General features: G+C 33.4%; 2 protein-coding genes across 3 annotated transcripts in view; both read right to left on the bottom strand.

Moving 5' to 3' along the window:
- Positions 1 to 23,707, bottom strand: part of LOC134850907 (torsin-like protein) — a 442,884-nt gene that overhangs the window by 241,020 nt on the left and 178,157 nt on the right. The window contains exon 1 of one of the 2 annotated variants that reach the window (XM_063866698.1): positions 14,685 to 14,698. The exons of the other annotated variant lie outside the window; for it this stretch is intronic. The gene's annotated coding sequence lies outside the window, so the exon portion shown is untranslated. Of the gene's footprint in view, positions 1 to 14,684; positions 14,699 to 23,707 lie in introns of those variants that run through there. 2 annotated transcript variants of the gene reach the window in all.
- LOC134851977 (uncharacterized) lies at positions 3,101 to 21,607 on the bottom strand. The gene is made up of 4 exons (XM_063868253.1): positions 21,470 to 21,607; positions 4,825 to 5,299; positions 3,845 to 4,089; positions 3,101 to 3,344 (listed from the first exon to the last, which is right to left on the bottom strand). The coding sequence occupies exons 2-4, from the start codon at positions 5,134 to 5,136 to the stop codon at positions 3,101 to 3,103; spliced, it is 801 nt and encodes a 266-aa protein (XP_063724323.1). The 5' UTR covers positions 5,137 to 5,299; positions 21,470 to 21,607.

Below are 23,707 nucleotides of genomic sequence, written 5' to 3' on the forward strand. Positions count from 1 at the left end.
CGAGAAAATTATTTCACAAGGAGCCTCTTTCGCACAGCCCAGCAAAGTTGCGGAAAAAATCTTCAAAATTTTGTATACGAGAAATTACTTTTTCTTGATAGCCAAAAAATGTGATTTTTACTATTTAAAACCCAAAATATTTGCTTAATTACAAATTTAATATAAAAGTTTTGCGTAATTTTTGGAATTTTTTTTTAGAAATTTGTTGTGCTGTGTAGGACGCTCCTTGTGATACAACTTTGTCATCAATTAACTCGGTGTTTTCGGCTTAATTTTTGTTTAATTTAAAAAAAGTCAAAATGACCCATTTTAGAGGTAAATTTTTAATTCCGAAAGTCGCAAAAAGAATTGCACCAAATTTTTTTTGGTGAAATTCTATGCAATTTTGGTTCTCTCAATTTTTGTCTAAACTTAACCCAAATTGAGAAAAACGCCTTTGAAGTTTCAAATGTTGCTCGTTTTGTCCGGATAATTTAAATCTGCACAACCAGTTTTAATTAAATGACCTTTCCTTAACAACAGGACATCTTTTCAATTTTTCGATATTTGTGAAACGACTAACTAAAGAACATTTATTTGCGAGCAGATTTCAAGCAAGAATAAGCAGTTGGAAACAATAAACTCAATATGGCAGTCATTTGATATAACAATTTGAATACAATCAGGAGCGGATCTAGAGCATTCTCGACAGGGCAAAAAAGTTTTCAATTTCAGGCGTTTTTCCGAGGTCTCCCAAAACACTATTTTTGTCATACGGCATTTTTTTGAAAGTTTTAACACAAAAATTGTGCTTTCTCAGCGTGGACGATATACCATCAAATTCAACGTGCACTAGTTTCCACCATTCTTCCCCTAAATCCGCTTATAAATACAATCATAACATTTTTACAGTTTTCAAGTTATTTTTCAGCAAAATAATATTCAATCAACAATCATGTGAGTTACAATATATGCGAGTTACAACATAAATAGAATTCAAATATACTTACTTCAAAATTGACTATTCGATTTGAGCATTTTAGTAATTATATGTTAGTGACTATCTCACTAAAATTCCTCTCCAAAAAAAAACGACTTTTAAAATATTCAGTCATATACGAAGATTGAACCTCGCGAATTTCCCCCGATTGCAAAGTTGGTTGTGGGTATTGCTGTTTGCGGGTTTTGTTAACCCGATATTGCTGCAGTAGGGTATCCCAATTTTGAAACTAGTGCCGACCAGAAAGCTCTTCGATAGGAACGGCCGCTCATCAAGTAGAATAGAAAATTAGCCGAATTGTTGAAAATGACGATAAGGCCAGCCAGCTGTTCGTAGAAACCAGCCAACTCTCTGCTTTTTGCTTTGGCCGCCAAGAACATACTGACCACAGCACATACCGTGCAAATGAGATAAGCGAATGTCAGGCAGAAAATCATTTTGATGTAGTCGTGTGTGTTTGCCCTTCTCTTTTCTTGTATTCGCATTTGTTCAACCGAAGCTATGGTTTAATGATGAATTTCAAGCAGGCAATTTTCATTCTCTCAGTCAATTTTATGACTTGAATCGAAGTGTTTGACCTAAGTTTTGGCTAAAGTGACCCAAAGTTCTATGATTCGCACGACTCGAACGAAACTAAGTTGTCTTCGATAGTGTCCGGGACAAGTGTGCTTTCCCGGGTCGAGTTCCGCAACATATTTCGGACATTCAAAGTTGCACCAAAGTTTTTAGTTTCGCATCCGAAATTTCGCGTATGGCCAGGTTTTTAAGGTCTCAGACAATGTTTACAAATATCTAATTCAGGCAGCAAAAGTTTGAAAATTAGTTGCGGTAGTCTGAAAATGGGTTACTTTTTTATACTCAACAATTGTTTTACCAAATCAAACACAAGTGGCTATGTTCCGTCCGATGCGACAGAAGCAGCATTATCCTATGTTTAATTGAAGCATTTCACTGTTTGAACTTGAAATTCTTCCAACCAGTACCATTTTTTTCTGATAATTCTCTTTTTTTCTGACTTCTTTTTTCTAAACTTCCAATTTTTTTTCTGATTTCTTCCTTTTTTCTGAGCTTTCATTTCTTATTTTCTGATTTCAGTTCAGAAATTTTACTGGTTTCTTAATAAAAATTAAATTCAAACTTACATTGGTTTTCTTGAGAACGTCTATGTTTCGGCTTTGCGTTCGCGCTTGTTTTGAACAATGTGTTGAACTATTTTTCTACTGTTAGTTTGTTTTTTTTAAATTGGTGTTCGACTAAAACTCGAGTTTGTTGTATTCGACACGTTTTCAATTTTGTGTTCGGCCGAAAAAAAAACTCTTCGACATCGGATTTTGGGCTAAATTATACCCGCCAAAACTTAGATCAAACACCTTTAACCGGAATGTGAAATCTTACATGAAAAAAATTGTGAATAGAATAGGATTCAGCAGGATAGGTAAAATTGGTGGCAGGACACTCTACCCTATTCCAAACTACCCTATACTAATATACCCTATACTAATATACCCTATACTAATCTGCCCTATATACCATAATGAGGTCCCATAAAATTTACTACCGTAAAATTTACCAAAGAAAAGCATGACTAGAAGAATATAACGGTGGAAACTGGCTCTTTTCCGATCCACCAGCCCTCACCCTCTATTATAAATTTTACTTTCTTATCTTTTCCATGCTACCATGGCTAAATGCGCTGTTTTTACTGCAAGAAATGAATGAAAAATATACTTCGAATCAGGGGTGGAGTAACTTTTTTTGACTTCAAATACATTTTTTGTGCTATCCTGAAACACTAGACCCAAATCAAGCTCAAATTCTAAGGTGGATTGACTAGTTCAGTACGTAGAGAAAACTTCAAAAAGTTTGATATATGGGAGTGCAGCCAGTATTTAGACAGCCGCGTATTCATACTCGTCAGTATTTAGACAAATACTGTATGAACCAATCAGAATCGAGAAAAGACATAAATAATCCAAAATAAATAAATATTATTTATTAATTTCTTCTTTGTCTCGATTCTGATTGGTTGAAACAGTATTTGTCTAAATACTGACCAGTCTGAATACGCGGTTGTCTAAATACTGACATGTAACCATGTTTCTGTATACATCGTGAGTTTGCTTAGCTTTTTGTCAGAAAATGATCCTCTTGTGAAAAAATCTGCAAGAAATTCTCCCCTGTTGGTCGGTTATTGTGGACCGTAGTGCTTTCGGTTCCAGTCGTGGTTGTCTGGCGAGTGTTCGTTCTGGTCTCTCGGGCATTCAGGGCCCACACGAAGAAGAAATTGCACACGATGAGTATGATGAACGGCAGAACAAACAGAACCAGACCGAATATTCCGACCGCCACCAAAGTCATCGCCTCACTGTTAACATCAACAAAAATTCTTGAATTTACCCCACATTTCTTGCAGTGGTCTTCAATTTACCAGATACGAGGCTTCAAAGAGATTTTTTCAATAACTTCCTTGTTTGACAAAAAGTTTTCGTTTTTAATGACATTGTTAGAGTAACAGGTATCGGAATTTAACTGTGACATGTACACTTAAAATGCAAAATTAGATTCTGCACTCGAGTTAAAATCTTGATGGTGAGTAAAGGAGAACTAATACGTAAACTTCAAAGGCATAGGATAGAAATCATGAAAAATTTCCAGAAAACAGAGAGGTGGGATTATGGCAACAATAACTCCAGTTTTTTTTTAAAAAAAAAAAGATAAAACTTGTTAATCTATTTATTAAGTGGGAGCTCCGGCAGTAAATGCGGGTTCAATTTGGCGGTGAGAAATTTTCGACCTAACGTATACGTAACCATAGCATAGCAAAATTTAGATTAGCCTCTGGCTGATGAAATATAAGAATAATACTTAGTAATTGGCTGGCATCTTCCATCCAGCATAGAGTAGAACACAATATTGGGTGTGTTGATGAAGATTCCAATCATGATGATGGTCCCGCTGATTTTAGTGATCGCATTTGGGGAGTAGTGTTTGCGATGCCACACTTGGGCCTTGATGATGACGATACGGTCAACCGCCAGCAGTACGACATGGTACACTGCCAGAAATGTGGCCAGAGGAAACACGAAGCGGACAAACCGACATGACAAGTCCTAAAAACATTTTGATTCAACTCAATATTCAAAACTATTATCAATTGGTTAGAAAACAGCTCTGATTTTGAATGCGCGACTCAAATTTTAAGCTCCATGAAACGCTCTTTATTTTTATTACCAAATATAAAAAAATTTTCCGAGAATATTTTGTATGTAATACAATTTATAAACTTTCATAGTAAAATTAGAGAAAACTTATAGTTCAGTTTTCTTCAAAATCACTCCCAAGCTTAGCAATCTCTGAGAAAAACAGTAGCCCCAGTTCACTATGCAAACCAGTATTGACTCTTTGATTTGTCGAGAGTAGAAAATAAAACACTGATCATACCGCAGCACCAAACAATAGCTCAAGTTTTTTTACGGTAGGTGAAATTGAAAAAAAAGTTAAGCAAATTTAAAAGAAATTTTGAAGCTTTCCAATGAGTTTTGACACAAAATAAATGACAAAAAATCTTATTATGGTTAGAAACTAAGGTGGCAACTTCTTAGTTATTCAGGAGTTCAACAGTTTATGTATTGGGATGATAATAGTTCGCTAAAATCAATATGGATGAAGTTTTATGAGATAAGAAACCCAAGTTAAATTATCAAAAAAGGTGTCGATTTTCTTGCGATTCAATTTTTTCGAAAGTGATTGTTTTCAAAGCTTTCGGTAAAGTTAGTTTTTTCAGCGATGATTGGCCAAAGGAAGATCAAGGGTTTTAATGTCAAGAAACTCGTCGATGTACTCACGCTCAAGTTGTCCAGATCCAGCCCTAATTGCTGCAACCCCATTTTCACAACTCCATTATTCATGGCTGACACTGAATCCCAGAACGCAGCATGTTTCATGAGCGAAGCACTACTTGATTTGGGCAGCTTATCTGCAGTTAGGAAGCAAAAATAGTTGAGAAGAATGCCGATGAGGGAGATTACAGTTCCAGATAGTTCCAGATAGTCCGTCGCAGCAAGCCAGACAATCTGAGATTCCTCGTGAACAATTGTGCGACTTGTTGTCGTTTCAGTCAAGTTCAGAATCTTCAAATTCCAGTTAGTCATTTCCATGTTTTCAAAACCAATATCAAATTTGGAGTAATTTAGTAAATAAAAGAAGAACTTTTATTTAAAATTGTGGGATGATTTTGAAGTTAACAGAGCATCTGCTTGCATCTAATAGACAGTCGTCAACATGAGATATATATCAGGTCAAATCCACGACTCTGGTTTGCTATAAAATATTGAGGTGGGTAAAACTGGGGATATATTGTTAATTATAAGTGCAGCCGAGGAGCAATAACTAGACTGTTAGTCTTTGTACCAGGAAGAAAAAAGAAAAAATTGCACAAACATTGATTAAAATTGAGTCTCCATTCGAAAAAATTTGGACAAAAAAGTAACCTAATCACATATACATACATATTTAATTTAAATCAAATGACAGCAAAACCCTTTCAGCCAATTTGACTTTGCTGTGATGGATTGGATCTCAATTTTTAGTTGTTTTTCTCCTGAAAATATAAATCAAACTTTCAAATTTGCAGTCGAACAGCTCAAAAAAATACCTGGAAAAAATAGTTTATCTCAATTTGTAGTGTTCTTTAATAATTTGTGAAACCGGGTTGAACTGTATAGCCCGAAAAAGCAAGACAAACAAGCTTGTACATCTAAAATATCATAGATACCATTCCTCAATTCTCGTAGATGAGAATTGTAATTTTAAAATTTCTTAAGTTTTGCATTTTGTTCCTAGAACAAGAAAACGCTGAGACTTGAAAGCCCATACTTTCAAAAGTATTTTAGTTTTTTAGCACATGCTGTTTGATCAGTTTCCATACCATGGAATTTATAGCCAAATGGAGAAATTTTTTAGCTGTAAAAAAAATTATGACCACAAACTATTATTTTTCGAAAAAACTGTATTTTCTCATCAACGTAAATTTTTCGAACGAATATTTTTCGAAAAACTTTGTCTCATCAACGTTTCTCATCTACTATTTTCTGTTAGATTTACGGTCATATTTCCCAATTTTCCTAATTTGGACCATTTTCGATAAAAAGAAACGATTACGTCATATTGCTGTTTGGGAGCTAGTTAGTACTGCGTGGCATATATCAACCTTCGGCAACTGTGTGAGAACTTACACATCTTTCCGTCCCATGGCTATTTTCCAGATCATCTATGATGAAGACAAAAGCAAATAAGACTGCTCGAATCAGGGCGAAGCCTTGAATGTTCCGACTGCCTTTTAAGGTCTATGGAGCAGTAATAACATGAAAAAATTGAATGTAATGAAATAAAATGTATTTTTTGAGATTTTTTGTTAAAACCATCCCCCACACGCCATATAAAGTCAGAAATAATAAGTTTTGATCCTAGTTTACTAAGCGATCATTGCTGGTTGAATGCTTAGTAATTTTGTCCTAAGTTATAAGTCTCACCTTAAATCGTCAAATTGTCTTGACAAAAAGTAGAGTAGAAACAATAGTTAGAAAAGGTATGAATTAATTAGTTGGTTAGATACAAAGCACTGGGTTATTAGATTATATAAATGAATCGAACAGCTTAAAGAAATATACCTATGAGGGGAGGTTGAGCTAATCTTATTTTGTTCATCAATATTTTATCTTCTTACTAAGGTCGGTGGCTGATTAGTACGAATGGGTCGCCCTTGGTTGTGTCCACTTCGGCACTTCTGGTTTGGTCGTCAGTATCGTCTTTGCCGTAGTCCTTTGGGTACTTGTAGTCCAGACTTCCTCAGATGGGGTTATCTCGAGTATCTCAATTTATAATTTTATCGAACTTGAAATGAGAATTTATTCTCTATTTTATTTGTGAAAAAAGACTAGTTTAATTTTACTGTAAAGGCAGAAAAGGAAAATTATTTATTTTTTGAAAAGGTCTAACTGAAGATATCTAACTTGCTGCTTACTGAGCAAAATGAAACACTGAAGATTTCAGGCCAGTCCTTTTGCTCGTAAGCATAAACCGGAGGCTGATTCAATCTTTAATTATTCAGGTTTCACCTGCTCCTTTGTTCTCCCTTTTTAATAAGGGAATTTTCAACTAGTTTTTATTTGATTTTTTCAAATCAAATATCTTCAACTTATTAGTCCCCTTTGATAAAAACCGCAGCCTTCAGTTTGTCTTATTAAAAATTCATATTACTCTCTCTGATGCATCATATTGCAGGTGCACCTCTGCTTAATCAAAGCAAGGAGAATTTCAGTGCAGCCGGCAAGACTGCTAAATATTTATCCAGTTTGTTTCAAGTTAAGTTAAAAGGGACGTATTAATAATCGCCGCCCTTTTAAAATATTGAGCATGAAAAAATGAGAAAAATTGGACAAGTATTTAACAAGGAGTGGATTTTCAAAACAAGATTTTATAGTCCTAATAAGAGTAAATCAGTCAATATCTGATTTAGTGAAAAGAGGCTTTAATTTAAATGGCACGCTCCAATTTAGAATTGGGTCGTTAAATAAACGATTAAGACAATGGTCTTTTGTGTGTGTGTAGTATTTCGCAATACTACAACTCACCCCTTTTTTTAGAAAATTAAGCTGTTCGATTCTTACAGTTACCATGGTGAAAATTTAAACACTTTAATGGTTAAAAACTATAGTTATAAAATTTAAAGAGAACATCAAACGAAAAAGTTATAAAGATAAGTTAGGTTTTATCTAGAGCTTCCTTCCGGCTTCTAGCTCCACGTTGTATGATCTGAGGATCGCTATCTTCCTCTGTGAAGCCTCAAGTTTTTGTTGCAACTTCACGATTTTCTTCTTTTTAATTTTGTTTTTGATTCGTAGTCTGCTCATTCCGTCCGTAAGTTGTTGAATGTCGTCCTGTTCTTCCTGTCTGTTTTTATATGGTTCGGAAAAGCAGTTATTCCCTCGAACGGGATGGTGACTGGCGTGCCTCCTGCCTTGAGGATGTAGCCGATTTCCTCCCTCTTCTTTAATTTCCAGAAGTTGTTTTCGTTCTTTATAACCACTTCTGGCTGGGTTATGAAGTCGATAGGCATCATCGCCTTTTCCATTGTCGTTGAGTTGACGACTTCAATGAACGATGGCAGTTTCCATCTGTTATAACTTTCCTTTATTGAGTACTTTAAACTCGTTATATATTTTGGATTTTCAGTATCCAATTTGGTTTCTCTGCACTTCTGCAGCTCCAATCTTTGGGTTAAACTGGGAAAGTTGCGAGGGTTCTTATTTAACCCGTCGTCCATTGACAAAGATTGAACTGCTACCGGTTTCCGTTGTTTCTTCCTGAGAGGCAGCTTTCTTTTAAATTCCTCTGGTGCAGGGTCTGCGTTTCTGCAATTCCAGTTTAAAATTGGGTCGTATTCCATTTTGCTAAACATCAATATAAAATGACCAAATATTCAAAATCCCGAATTACATTCGGATATTAAGGCTAATTATCAAATGTTTGAACGATGAAGGACAAAGTGTAAAATTGCATATATATATAAAAGGTGGAAAATATAATCTTGTGGTTTCACACAAACCCACCACGGAAAACAAATGAAGGAAGACGATCATGGTGTTTATTAACCACAGGAATACAAATGAAGAAAGACGATCATGGTGTTTATTAACCACAGGAATAAAAATCAAGAAAGACGATCATGGTGTTTATTAACCACAGGAATAAAGCACTTTACAACACTGAGTTAAGCTCAGATATGAAACTTAAAGCAAAAATTTAAACAACTTAAAGCAAAAAAGCAACTTAAAGCAGTAGTTTTAAAAAAAATGGAAATTTGGGCATTAATTAACCCCTAATCTTAAATATATGTCCACCTGGTTGTCATAACCAGCAATTTTTGGTTCATTTTTTTATAGAAAAAAGAAAAGATTTGAATTAGAATCAAATCAAAATGAAATATCGTAGAAAGTAAAATTAAACAGACAAATTGCAAACTGTATAATATTCAAAAAGATAAGTGTATTAGTTTCTCTTTGGTTTTAATCCTCTGCATCAATCCATGTTCACATCTATAGTACAGAAAGTCATCCTGAACTTTATGATGCAAAAATTTAACGTAAACAATCTTGAGGATGATGAGGTCCAATTTTCAAAGTGTTGCTTCTGAAAATTTGTTGTTTTTAAGAGTTTAAATGCCTGCATGTTGTGGATTTTGAACTACCGAATTGATATTTGCCAAATTGTGAGGAGTGAATCATAAGAGTCTCAAAGGCTGCATACAGCCACCAACAAGCATTTGCGTTGTTGAAAGATTATGGTACCATAATTTTAAAAAGGCTACATGAAGCCACCAACAAATGCTGGCATGAATCTGCGGCGGGTCGGGTCGAAAAACGTTGTTCGCCCATTTTATGATAAAGATTTTTGATGAAAATTTTACTCAATGTGTTGAGAAAAAAGGAGGTGATGTTTCCCTTTTTGATGAATTTCTTCTAGTTTGCATTTTGTAATTTGAAAACTACAAAGATAATAATTATTGTCATCGGTCCCTAATTGGGCCCTAAGAGGAATCCGATGGTGCAAATTAACTTCGCAGAATGAGTTTGTTACAATTTTACATTGGCTAGTTTTTTCATCAAAGGTTTCATTCTAATAATTCTCGTTATTGTACGTAGGGTAATTTGACATTCCCTTAAGTGTAATACTGATTTTTCAGTTGATAAAACCGCCTGAAAATGAAATTATTATAGACTCGTAAAACTGTGATATTTTAAACTCCTGGCCTTTTGCAATTTTTTTTTGCAAATCTGTTGAAGTCGAAAAACTTTTTTATCTGAGCCATTGGGTTCCGATCCCTCTATCTTTAATTGATTTTGAGGATGGTCCAAAATTGTTAGCGTACTTGACTGTTTTCGATCTCGGTTAAGAATTAAATCCGTGTTCATGCATTTTGGCATATCCTTTTGGGTGTCATAAAGAACCGCTATTCATTGTAGTACATTTGTAGGATAATATTCGTAATCTAATTTTTTAGTAATATTAAACAAAGTTTACTGCTCAGTATAAAAAATTTTAGGTAAACTTCACAAAATTTTAAGCGTTATAAAAGCTTTAAAGAAAATAATGTTTTAAAGCACGAAGAAACGGGTTTATTTTATTTCTATGTTTTCAAACGTTTGGCCTATTACACCTTTGTTTATATCTACTTTTGATTCTCTGGAATTTTTTAGTACGATAGGCATTGACTTAATTTCATTCCTACAATAAGTGCTTTTTGCATTGATGCCTTTTTGTTCTAAGGACTAATCAATTCTAAACGATGTTCCTAATTTGAAAACTATGCCTGCTGGAGAAATTGAAATTACGCGGGATGATTTTGGTGCAATAGTTATATTTTTATCAAGAAGTACATTTTGATAAAAGCTTAGATATGGATAACTTTTGCTTCTTATAATAATGATAGGAACTGTTAAATCTGGGTATTTTTTTAATTCTAAGTTCAAATTTGGAAAGTTCATTGATTTAATGTTGTGAGAAATGAAATCTATTCCTAATATATTTAGATCGCAGCCATTCTTGGCTGAAATCCATGCTTTAATTTTTACCGGATTATTAGTGTTTGTCCCAAAAGTTGAGTCAAAGTTAGTATAACCTATAAGTTTAAGTTTTTCTCCATTAACAGCAACTGTATTTGATCTACATTTATTCAACAGTAGAGGCTGTATTTTACAAAATTGTTCATAGCTGTCAAAATTAATAAGCGAACATGTTGCTCCAGTGTCTAGTAGAAATTGGGTTTCCAGACCGTTATTTTTATTTTTGTCTCCGATGGGATGTTGGTATAAGTTAATATACAATTGTATTTTTGGTTCAGACGGAGACTGATCTAGTTTAAATTCACAAGTTCACACTCATTATCGGTATAGTCTCCTGGAATGTCATCATCACTAAAGTTGTGGATCTGGTAAGGTGAATGATAATCGTTATTTTCGTTGAAGTGTTTCTTACTGTTCGACCTGTCACGCGATTGAGAACTTTCATTGAAGTTTGACAAGTGCCTGAACTCTTGCTGAGAGTTTATGTCATTGAAATTGTTGTCTACTCTTGACCTACTCTTGCTATAGTTATGGTGACTTCTGTTTGAATTCTCTCTTAATTGAAGCGAGTTATAATTTTGCTCCTGTTGATCGTTATATTTAAAGCAATGGCTTATCGTGTGGCCTGACATGCAACACCAGTTGCAAAACATTGGGTTGTTTTGTTTGTTTCTTTGCTCATGTGGATTATAGGCTGCGTTTATTTTATGATCCTTCATTAGTCCTGTTAACTCTTTAAGTTGATTCTTTATTCCCTCTATTTCCAATTTATTTTCTATGCTACTGGATGCTGTTCCGATAAATTCACTACTTATTGCAAAACTTAAGTCTTTTGTAGCAATATGATCTTTTAATTGTTGCCAAGTTGCGGGTGGATTCTCAATTAGGTATTGATGAGCCTTTTGTTTCAAGCCTGGCGGGCTTAAGCCGCGTACAAAGAATTCCATTTTCTTTGCTGTTCTTTGATCATCATTAAAAGTTGGATTAGGCCATCCACGGTCTACTGCGGTGCTTAATCTATGTATGTAGCTTTTAATGAATTCATCAGGTTGTCTTTTTATTTTTTCTGCTTCTATTTGTCTCCTATACTTATCTTTATCATCAGTGAATCTATCTATGAATTGATCTCTTATATCATTCCAAGGTAAGTTTGCTGCTAATCCCTGATACCATTGAGCGGCTGGACCTCTTAATATTGAACCAAATAAGGCTCTTCGTCTGTTATCATATGCGTCTTGTTCGTCACCTGCGTCTCCTGGTCTAGTGCCTAGGGAAAATGCTATCTTTTTCTCTACTATATCAAGAAAATCTCTTGCATCTTCATTCGGATCTAAGCCGGTAAACTTTTCGAGAGCTAAATCTGGGTATGCTACTACGTTTGCCATCTTTGTTTAATTCACTCAATGTTTTGTTAACAATATATAAAGGGTTTGGATGTGTTGTGTACTGATCAATTGTTCGGACTGAAATAATTGTATTTAAGTTACAATGAAGTTTGCTGGGTTCAATGAATACGAATTTTTGTTAGATAGATCAATAGTGCTATGGGGCTGATTAAGCATTTTTAAGATGGAAGTTATCTCTGGGGTATTGCTGCTGGAAAGAATGGTTAATTCGTGAATATTTTTGTGTGGGTGTTTGGACAAAATTGTGATTTGATCTTTTTGGATATTGGTGATATACCAAATAATTTTTGTGGATTTATTTTTTAATTTCAGTTTTAAATTAAATGCTGTTGTATTTACTGGATAAAAGTTGGTCATAGCATTTTACATCCTTTTAGAGACATAAATATTTATCTAGGGAATGATGAACAATATAAAAAATATTTAAATTTTTTCTTATGAACTTGTTATTATTTTTAATTTTTGATAAGGAAAATTTTTTGTTTTTAATAAAAAATGATTAAAATGCAAGTAGTTTTGTGCTTGGGTATTTTATGATATCAGAAAGCAATCGGGAGTGAAGCAATTAATCGCTCTTCCGGTATACAAATTATGTTATTTGTTATTTTTGTTTGCTGAAGAATTGTGTCAATTTCTGGAGTATATCGACGAAAGAAGACGTATAATTCGTGTTTATCTTCGTTAGGGTGTTTTGCTAATATACTAATATGATTTTTTTCAGTGTTAGTGATATACCATATGATGTTAGAGACTTTATTTCCTAATTTGAGCTTTAAATTTATTGTACTGACGTCAATTTTAAAATGTGTTGACATTAATTTCACGTTGTTTGTTTTCTTTTTATTAAGCCAAGTTGTACTATTTGATTAGTATGTCTTAGAGTAATGAAAACCTGTTAGGAATTTTTGAATATTAACAAAGGTTATTAATAATAAGATAAGGAAATAAAAATTTTCTTTGGAAAGAAAAAAAAAATTTTTTCTAAAATTTTTTCTAAGTTTTTCAAGTTTTTTGTTTGCTGATTCCTTAACTGAAACCTAAAACTGTGTTCAAGTGAAGTTTTGTTGATGCTATGGTATGGTTAACAATATAACTATATGCCTTTATTGGTAATTATTGGTTCAAAACTTAATTTTTTTGTTAAAAATTTATAGAAAATTTTTTGACTGAAACGATAATCTGAAACCTGAAACTATGGTAGCTGAAGTTGAGTTTTTTTTAATCTTAAAATTTTCTATACGCTTTATTATATCTGGTTTTCGCTTTATCTTGCAAAAAAAATTCGAGAAAACCGAATCTTTTGATATCTTAAACTTAGTTTTTGAAAACTCAAACCTGAAACTCTTAAACTCTCTCAAACTCGGTGCATGAAAATAAAAAGTTGGTTTTTGATAGCTGGTCTAGTGTAAATTGGAATTTTGAACAGGTTTGTAACTTCAAAATCAAAAATTTGTTTGCGGAAACCTAAGTTTTTGCGGCTGAAACTATGATTTCTAGAACTGAAACTATGGTTTGACCACTTGGTTTTAGAGTTTTGAGATTGAAAATTTAGGTTTGTCTCTCTAATATATTTCTATTCCAGCAATAAAATTGCCAAAAAGATGAAAATTTTAGCCTAAAACGACGATTTTAGTTTTCTGAAACTATAAGTTTGAGGGCTCAAACTAACACCTTCTAGAAGTTTTTTGAGTTTAAAAATTTGTTACTGCATTAAGGATTCCTATTATCTTTCAATATTTCACAAAAATTTTTCTCGGGAAGCAAGATTTTTGGTTCTGAAACCAAAAATACCAATTCTGAAACGTACGTTTCAGCCTTAGGAACCAAAATTTAAAATTGGTTTGGTGGGTTTTAACACCGTTAGTTTTCTCTAGAAAGTCAAAATTCGGCGTTCGGAGCTCAATTTTGAGACCAAAAACTCAATTTTTGTGTTCTGAAACCTGAAACTAACAAAAACGTACCATTTAAGACCAGGTTTTTGACTTATGGTATCCAAATTTGGGTTTGACTAGTTCCACTTTTGCTGTTTTACCCGAATCCGTTTACAGAAACTTGAAATTTTGACCGGAAACTATACTTATTTTAACTGAAACGTTTGGACCTATAACTGAAACATAGACTGAAACCAAAAATTTTGGCTGGTAAAAATCAATTTTTTAGTGCTTATGCTATCATATGAAACCTATTTTATCAATATAAAGTGGATGTGTCAGTGTTTTAAACTTAGTTTTTGTTGTGAAACCTGATATTTTTGTGCTGAAACTAAAACTTGGTGTTTGGTGTTATGTGGTTAACGTTTAAGATTGGTTTTAGAGCGTAATCTTATTGTTAATTAGGTGTATATTTAAACTGTGTCAAAAAAACTAATGATTTATCAAAAAACACTCAAATCCGTTCCTTCCTTTTTGGTTTTTGTTATTTTCTTCCTTAGTTTCAGTAATTGGTAGCTTTACTGATGGATGATTTAGGTTTAAGTTACGTTAAGGTGGTTAGAATTAAAATGAGTTTAAGAAAAGTTGAGGATAAGCCTCGAGAATTGATGAAGGATTAGAATAAATAGCAACAAGCGTGGATGGTTTGAGATAATGTGATGAAGAATTCAATTTATCATACAATTTAGGGTACTCTTAGATCGCACATATGACCACTTAACCCCCTCGAAAAAATAATTGAAGATATTTAATAAGTTTTTTGAGCACTTTAGTTTAATACAGAATTTCGTAATTTTAGTGATGATAACTTCAAACTGAAGTTTCGGCAAAAGTTTAGTGGATTACTGGACAAAACGGGTACATCTTACTAGCAGACTTAGGCAGAGAACGATTCTTTCAGAAATTTTATATATTATTATAATAATAGATAATAGTTAAGTTCATGAGCTAATGTCAGTTAGGAAGCCGTCTAATAGACCTCGAGATGGAGGGATATCGTGGGCGACTGCTAGCGCAGGGGATGCATTTCGCAAGAACCCTACCAGGAATATCTGTCAAGTAGAAGACAATGAAATTTTGTTTCTATCGAAAGATACACATTGTCTCTGGCTTTTTGAGGTTGAAAACTAATCTGACAAATACTCACAGATCCTAATAATAATATATTTTTTGAATTTTAAAAGCTGTTTCGAGTTTGTTGGAAAAAGAATTTCTTAAGGAGTAGTTCTCTGCTGCGGTCGCACCAGTTTTACTAAGCGATCATTGCTGGTTGAATGCTTAGTAATTTTATCCTAAGTTATAAGCCTCACCTTAAATCGTCAAATTGTCTTGACAAAAAGTAGAGTAGAAACAATAGTTAGAAAAGGTATGAATTAATTAGTTGGTTAGATACAAAGCACTGGGTTATTAGATTATATAAATGAATCGAACAGCTTAAAGAAATATACCTATGAGGGGAGGTTGAGCTAATCTTATTTTGTTCATCAATATTTTATCTTCTTACTAAGGTCGGTGGCTGATTAGTATGAATGGGTCGCCCTTGGTTGTGTCCACTTCGGCACTTCTGGTTTGGTCGTCAGTATCGTCTTTGCCGTAGTCCTTTGGGTACTTGTAGTCCAGACTTCCTCAGATGGGGTTATCTCGAGTATCTCGATTTATAATTTTATCGAACTTGAAATTAGAATTTATTCTCTATTTTATTTGTGAAAAAAGACTAGTTTAATTTTACTGTAAAGGCAGAAAAGAAAAATTATTTATTTTTTGAAAAGGTCTAACTGAAGATATCTAACTTGCTGCTTACTGAGCAAAATGAAACACTGAAGATTTCAGGCCAGTCTTTTTGCTCGTAAGCATAAACCGGCGGCTGATTCAATCTTTAATTATTCAGGTTTCACCTGCTCCTTTGTTCTCCCTTTTTAATTTAGGGAATTTTCAACTAGTTTTTATTTGATTTTTTCAAATCAAATATCTTCAACTTATTAGTCCCCTTTGATAAAAACCGCAGCCTTCAGTTTGTCTTATTAAAAATTCATATTACTCTCTCTGATGCATCATATTGCAGGTGCACCTCTGCTTAATCAAAGCAAGGAGAATTTCAGTGCAGCCGGCAAGACTGCTAAATATTTATCCAGTTTGTTTCAAGTTAAGTTAAAAGGGACGTATTAATAATCGCCGCCCTTTTAAAATATTGAGCATGAAAAAATGAGAAAAATTGGACAAGTATTTAAAAAGGAGTGGATTTTCAAAGCAAGATTTTATAGTCCTAATAAGAGTAAATCAGTCAATATCTGATTTAGTGAAAAGAGGCTTTAATTTAAATGACACGCTCCAATTTAGAATTGGGTCGTTAAATAAACAATTAAGACAATGGTCTTTTGTGTGTGTGTAGTATTTTGCAATACTACACTAGTAACATATCAATTAAGGCAAATAAGCTTCCTTCAACCAATTTGGAATGATTTCTAAGACGGATTAAATCTTCGCTTACGCGTTAATAGCGCAAAATATATCGGCCATAATGGCAATCTTTAAACCCTCATATCTTTACAAAAAATGGTCACAGGTGAAAGAATTTTTTTTTTAATTTCTACTCATGACAACAATAATTTTTGAATGTTATAAAACAATTTGCATCAAAAATGGCTACTTAAAAGTTCGAAATTCGACTGAAGAAAAAACCACCCCGAGCACAATTATTCCGTTATTTCGTTACGAAAGTCGGGACAAAAAAACTGCTCGTATCAAGGCGAGCCTCTGAAAAACCCGACTGCCACGATCTCAACTATTTATTGAAAAATTGAGATTTGGCAAACCTATCATTTTTGGGCATGTCATATTAAAATTGAAGCGTTACAGCTTGGGTCGTGAATTTGAAAAACAAATTAGTTGCCTCAATTAATTTTGCAACCAATTTATAGTGCGGTTTAATTCACCACGCGTGCAAATTTTAAAACGAACAGTTTAGAAAGATTTTTGGAAGGCTGCTATGCTGCTATGGTGTTGTGCAAATACGGCTGGGCCCATGCACATCAATAGATCGATCCAACGAGAGACCAGAGTTTTAAAATTGGTGTTAATAAGAAATACCGCCCAAGGGTTATATACCGTCACTTTCTTTGAAAGCCGGAACAAGAGGAATGCTTGTATCAAGGCAAACCTTTCATTGTTCCGAGTCTTTTTAAAGCTCTATGGAAGTGTTAGTGTTCAATATTATGGATATGCTTTTTTTCAAAAAACAGTCCCACACATGCACTGTAGCTACAAAGTGATATAAATCCCGTGTAGCATAATAATAAAAGCAAATAGCATGCAAAAACTTGATTTGGAATGATCTTTAGGACAGGTTAAATCTCCATTATAACTTAACAAAAAGATCACAAGTAAAATAATTTCAAAAAACTGAACTGAGATCAACAAAGGTTGGTATTAAAAAATCCGTCAAAATAGATTGTTAAAAAACCAAAATATGTTTGGAGAAAAAACCACACAAAGCGAAAACTTTTCCTTTAAAGTTGAAACAAAAAATGGAACTGATTTAAAATTAAAAATAAAAAAATGTTAGCCATGCAGTTACAAAGTATAGAAAAAAGCTACTCCTAGAATTTTCATACATTTTTTCAAAGGTATGAAATCGAGAGTACCGTTTAAGTGAGTTTGATGAATAGAACTGTTTGTCAGCTTTCGTATTTGAATTTTTTTTTGTCTCCTTTTGGTGAAATCAAAGTTTTAATAATAGAAAAATTGTTAGCATCGAAATTTATTTGACGAAAACTTTAACTGGCAGAAATTCTTTTTTATCAGTTACATCGGAAGTGTAACATGTTCATTGTTTTTCTATTCCTTTTGCTCGTCATTGTTTTTGGTATCATAAACATAAGGAATTTAGAAAAAATATATATTTTCTTCATTTCGAACTTACGCTGTGCGTCACATTTTTTCGTACCACCTTAACACAAGTAATTTCATCAATTCAACGCAAAAATGTGCTAACTTTTTTCGTACTTCAGAAATGTTCTAAAAAAGTCATTAATAAACATTATCTCCATTTCTCGTAACACATGATAAGAAAAGACTACGCAACAATGAGAATAGATTTTTAACATGTTCAGAAAGATGCAAGTTCAAGTGTTCTACGGCTTCAAAAATTCTTTCTTCCAGTTCTTGTTTCTGTTCTGGTTGCGAAACATCATAAATCCTTGAACTCGACTTGCTCTACACGTTTTTAATAATGTTAAGGTCCGGGCTCCTGCTGAACCAAGGTAGAAGCTTGAATACTGCAATTTTTCCTGTTGCAGAACGAAATCATCTGGGAGAATTTCTCTCATTAAAGGGATGGCAGTGTCTTTCATAAGCTTGATGTAGGTGCCTGAATTTATTCGACCAGATATCGTTTTTACAAAAATGTGAACGGTCGAAAAAATCATACCCCAGACCACCCCTACATTGACGTTTATTGGGGGTATAGGGGAACCACCCCTACATTGACGTTTATTGAGGTAAACTTGATGATTTTCCTCCATCCAGGAACACCAGTTGTCGGGTCGGTCTAGGTTAAATTTTTTGCATCCGTAAAGACGACTTCATCCCAATTTTTGTCGCTTAGTCAACCATTCAGTGCAGAGGCGTACTCGGTTTTCTTTCTGTTTTTGGTCAAAATTATCGTGAACTTTGCATTTTTGTACCTATACCTCATTCTTGATAAAACCCGACGAACCGTTCTTCTGCTGATTTTGAGGGCTGTCTCCCTCAGGACATTTGAGGCTGTCACCCTTTCTTTGCGTTTTTCCTGTAGAGCAATGCATCGCTTTATACAGTTTTCTGAAGCCAACGGCCACATGTTTGTGTCCCTGCTTTGCTTTCACTCTTGAGTAGTCATTCTTCATCATATAGTGCACTCTTGATCATGGTAAATTAGGTTCTTGGCTGATTCGGTGATATGAAAAACCATTTGCATATTTTTTTTCGCTAACTCGATAATCTCGCGCGAGTGCAAGTCAAAAACTGATTGTCAATCAAGTTAGGACGGGTACCTGCTAAATCAATTGAAACAGAACCATTGCTCGCAGTTTGTGGCATTTTTCAACAAAAAACCCAAGGGTACGAAAAAATTTGGCCAACTTTTTGTCTTTAGTCTTTAAACAAGTGTTTACCATGTATTAAGATGGTACGAAAAATTATGAAAAGGAGTGTATAAGTTTTATGTACGCTACAAAAAAACCGGAGATTTCCTTTTTTGTCATCAACTTCAATCGCTTTGAAACTGTGAATTTGAGAAGACAAATCAAAATAAAGCTCCCTAATTTAGTCCAGCAAATGAGTTTTTAATTAGACCAAATGAGGTTTTCTTAAAAGACGAAATAATAAATCACAAAATTATAGTGAAATTTTTCTTTAACCGCAGTTGAAATATTTTAAACTTAAATTCGAACTATTTTACTGTGACATTCTTTCTGCTTTTTTAAATTTGCTCAGATTATTCTCCATTTTATCTAAAATTTACAAACCGCTATATAGTCCGTGATAAAGAAAAGAAAAGTTTAGAGAAAAACTGTTTTCAAATTAATTGAGTTGGTTTTCATGCTGTGTGTTAGTATCTCAGGAGAAAACTAAAACTGTTAAAACTTTTTAGTGAGTCGCAAATGAAACGAGAGTTGGACTACACTATGTTGAATTAACTAAAAATTACACGATAAGTTTTTTTTAGAGATTCATTTTTAGTCTAATATTATGTTTTGTTGCAGATTATTTTAATGCAGAAAACTCCTTCATCCCTCTTTTCTTTCCATAGTCTCAAAACAGACCGCTTTTTTCAGCCAGCAAGCTTTATGCCACATTATGGGAACCAGAAAGAAATTTAAAACAATGTTACTGTTTTAATTAAGTGCGTAAAAAGTGAAAAAATGTGAGAGTGATTATTGAAGTTTTGTTTTTGTTTCCTTTTTTTTGAAAAACTGTATTCATTTAAGTCTTCATATTTTTGTAGCTGTCCTAATAAGGTAGAGAAAATTTTTTGTGCTGCTCAACTACATTAAATTATCCGTAGCCAGCTTTTCACCTCAACCGAATTCTTGAAAAACTGTAGTCATATACGCCTAGTCAGTTTTAAAGTTTTGTTATGATTGTGGTAGGAACTTACTGACCTACTTTACAAAAAACCGGCTAACCTTTTTTTTTCAATTCATCCAAGCAAAATCAAGTGTCACAACAAATTATCGATCAAAAAAGATTGAGTGATATATCATATTGTAGAATCTTAATGTCTCATTCTAACGCCATTAAAAATAATCTAAAATTTTTATCTCAAAATTTGTTTTCAGAGTCAGTTTATTCGGGCTTTATTTATTTTCAGTTTGATTATTCTGAGATTTGTTACAAAATGTTGTTATGTAGAAAAATAAACCGTCTCTTCAAACACAAAAATGACCACGTATTTTTGATCGATGATACTTGTACCAGACTAGACGGACGAGATGAAAACATGAAGGCAAAATAATAAGAATTTTTCCTAAATATGCACGAAAATATTAAACAATTATGCCTACTTATTTTTTGAAGTTTTTCTGGTAATGTGATCGGATATTTTGGTGCTACTTCACCGCAACCGGCTATCCAGTTTTTCATCCCGCAGCCGAATTTGTGGAAAAAAAATGTTAGTCAACTATGCCTAGTCAATTTTTGTGGTTTTCTTTTTAAGGTGGTCGGAATTTCTGAGCTTCTTCACATCTACTTTTGTTTGTTTTTCAACTCAGTTTTTATGCTTAACAAAAAAACCTCAAGAAAGATTGAGTGAAACTTCATGTTAAACCTCTTACACTTCTGATCCAAAGGACATTCAATTTTTTTCTAAATATTTTCTCGGGTAAAAAAGGTTTCAAATAATTTCTGATATTTTCTGATGTTTTAAATTGCAGTATGATAATGCAGGCCCGAAAATTGATGTTTTAATTGTCCAAATTTCGCTCTGATTCTGCCAGTATAAGTAAGTAGTACGTACTGTGCTGCTGTTGAAACTTTATGACCCGTTCTCATCTATCAGTGCTAGAAACTTCTCAAAAAACGACTTGCTTTATTCATTGCATTAGACAGTGTGTAATGAATTTTGTACTCCGTCAAAGCTTAAAAAGGTAGTGTTTTGTCAAAACTCTTTGAAAAGTTTAAAATTTAAGAGCTTCGAGAATTCAAAAAAGAAAAATTTTAAGGACATTAATTTGGCTTTCTTGTTGTTTCGACCAAGAAGAGATGAGGAGAAACTTATCAATTGTTGTTTGCAAGTGCTTCGGTAAATTGCATACCGTTTTGCGGAGACAAAATTATAATCAATTCTTTTTCATCAGGAATCAAAAATTTCAAAATTGCTGACCTTGATCTAAAAAACTTATCTCAGAAAATGTTTGGCAAAAAGGGCTTTCGTGTGGTCTTGTGAGAACATGGAAACTCAATCGATCCTAATAAAATTGTTTTTAAAACTTACATGAATGTGGAAATTCTTGCAAGATTTAATTGCGCTAATAATGCGAATAAAACACCTACCTATAGCCAAAATTTGGAGGCCGATTTTGAACACCTTTATGATTGAATGCCTTTCATTCTCTGAAACTGAAAATTAGCTAAATTAGACTCCCTTTATTTCGGCGAATTGAATTTGATTGAGAATGAATTTTTTTGGTTGAATTGTTTGAATTTTGAATGCTCTGAATTGTGGCAAACAAATTGGTCCAAATGCGTATAGGGATTTTCGAGTTTTGAATTTTTGGTCAGTATATTAATTTGGTCCTGATCAAAAGCATAATTAAAGAAGACGAGAGCCCAGGAGACTGATATTCAAAAAATAATGATTTCCACCAAACAAAAAGCTTTCCTTTAGAAGAAAGAATGGACAATTCAGTTTTATTGGCACCTTAAAAATGGCACTATATTCTAAAATTAATTAAAATTGAGCCTTAATTGATTCTTCAGATCTGTAAATCAAAATAAAGAAGTCAGACTTACAAATTTTTCAAAAAAGTGCAGCAATATATTTTAAAAATATTTCTCCCCTCGAATGCCAAACAACGTTAAATCAACGAATGGAAGATTATCACCGAAAGTTTGGTCTTGAAATAAGATAACTTATAGAAAACCAGATACGAAAAACTGATGTCATAGAATCAGTTCATTTTTATTCCTCTAAGTTTCCGTCAGCGGAAAAACAAGTTACAGTGATTGGCCTAAAAATGACAGACAAACTAATCTAAATTGACAAAGTTTTTTTTTCCATCAGAGCTGTTTGAAAACGTACCATTTGATTTAATGACGTTCTCTCAGGCTTGACACTGGGTTGTAAATAGTAAATTGTACGAGAGCTTTGTACTTGTCTGATTGTGAGACTGAAAACAGTTTATTAAGATAAATTTTATTTTATATAATAATATAGTTTATCCACCAACAACAAAATTGAAATAGGTTTTTGATATGAAAATTGAAACCAGACTGCTCCAATCAACGCGATGCCCTTGAATGTTCCGTTGCCATTTAATGTCTATGGAGTAGTGTTCCCTTTGAAAAAGAAATGGATAACTTTTCAGATTTTTTTTTTGAGACAACCTTCCCCCCACGCACTATGTTAAGTCAGAACTAATCAGGCTAATCAGGCCTCGAAGAAATTAAATATTGAAAATGAATCAGAAGCGCTCAATATAGAAAAAACAGTAAAAGAAAAAGCTAACAAATAAATTCAATCAACTTGACTGAAGTCTTATTTTTTTTTGAAATGGAGAGAAATGTAGCAGAACGTCAGATGGGCGACTTAAAAGACAGTTTTTTGTATTTTTCAAAAATAAGGTCCCTCAGATGCCATCATGACCAACTCGTTATAGATATAAATCAGTTAAAACAAAAACCTTTGATTATTGCGCTATGCGAAACCTGGCTGTGTGATAATGATTATCTGAATCTCTATCATCTTGATGGCTACCATCCCTTAATTTCTAAACACCGGAAATATCCACGAGGTGGGGGATGTGCGTTTTATGTGCGCGACGATGTGAATTTTCAGTAAAACAGTGTAGAGGTTAATTTCGAATGCATCAACATATCTATCGTGTATAAATCAGTCAAGACTAATATTTCCGTTGTCTATAAACCCCCACAGAGCAAAAATGAGATTTTTTTGAATCACTTTGAGAACTATCTTCTGTACTTAAATGCTTTGAAAGCTAATTTTCTTGTTTGTAGAGATTTTAATATCGAAACTTTAGATTGCAAGCCAATTTCGAAATCTTATATTAATCTAATTAAAAGCTGTGGTGCTCATATTTTGAATAGAGATACATCTCGCATTACTCCAACATCGAGTAAATGTATTGATCATTTAATTGCTAATTTCGACGCCAACGTAAAAACACTGGATTCAACTATTTCTGATCATTTTCCCGTATTTTTATCAGGTTACGTGAATGTTGATCCGCAAGAAAAGCAAGATTACTGCTAAAGAAATCTTTAAAATCTTTACCGTTCCTCTTAAAATTTTATAAGCTTAGTGATCCCAATGAGAAATTATGTCTGTTAGTTGAATCTATAGCTTCATCAGTTGATCGTTTTGCTCCCTTAGAAAAATCGAAATCAAAAAAACAGTCATGGTACCGATTCAACCAAAAAGATCCTCAAAAACCGCGATCGGGTTTTCAGTAAGTGGGTAGAAAATCCTACTGAATTGAATAAATTGAAATTTTTTCAAGCTAGAAATTTAGCAACCAAGGTAATAAGAAATGAAAAAAGAGTTTATTACGA

The sequence above is a fragment of the Symsagittifera roscoffensis genome, chromosome 7 (genome assembly GCF_963678635.1).
Source record: "Symsagittifera roscoffensis chromosome 7, txSymRosc1.1, whole genome shotgun sequence".
Taxonomy (NCBI): domain Eukaryota; kingdom Metazoa; phylum Xenacoelomorpha; order Acoela; family Convolutidae; genus Symsagittifera; species Symsagittifera roscoffensis.

Excerpts from the sequence above, each read along its gene's own strand:
- LOC134851977 (XM_063868253.1), bottom strand. The coding sequence starts at position 5,136 with ATGGAAATGACTAACTGGAATTTGAAGATTCTGAACTTGACTGAAACG. Across the intron at positions 4,090-4,824 it reads TGGATCTGGACAACTTGAGC|GACTTGTCATGTCGGTTTGT; the intron begins GTGAGTACATCG and ends AAATGTTTTTAG. Across the intron at positions 3,345-3,844 it reads AGATGCCAGCCAATTACTAA|TGAGGCGATGACTTTGGTGG; the intron begins GTATTATTCTTA and ends TGATGTTAACAG.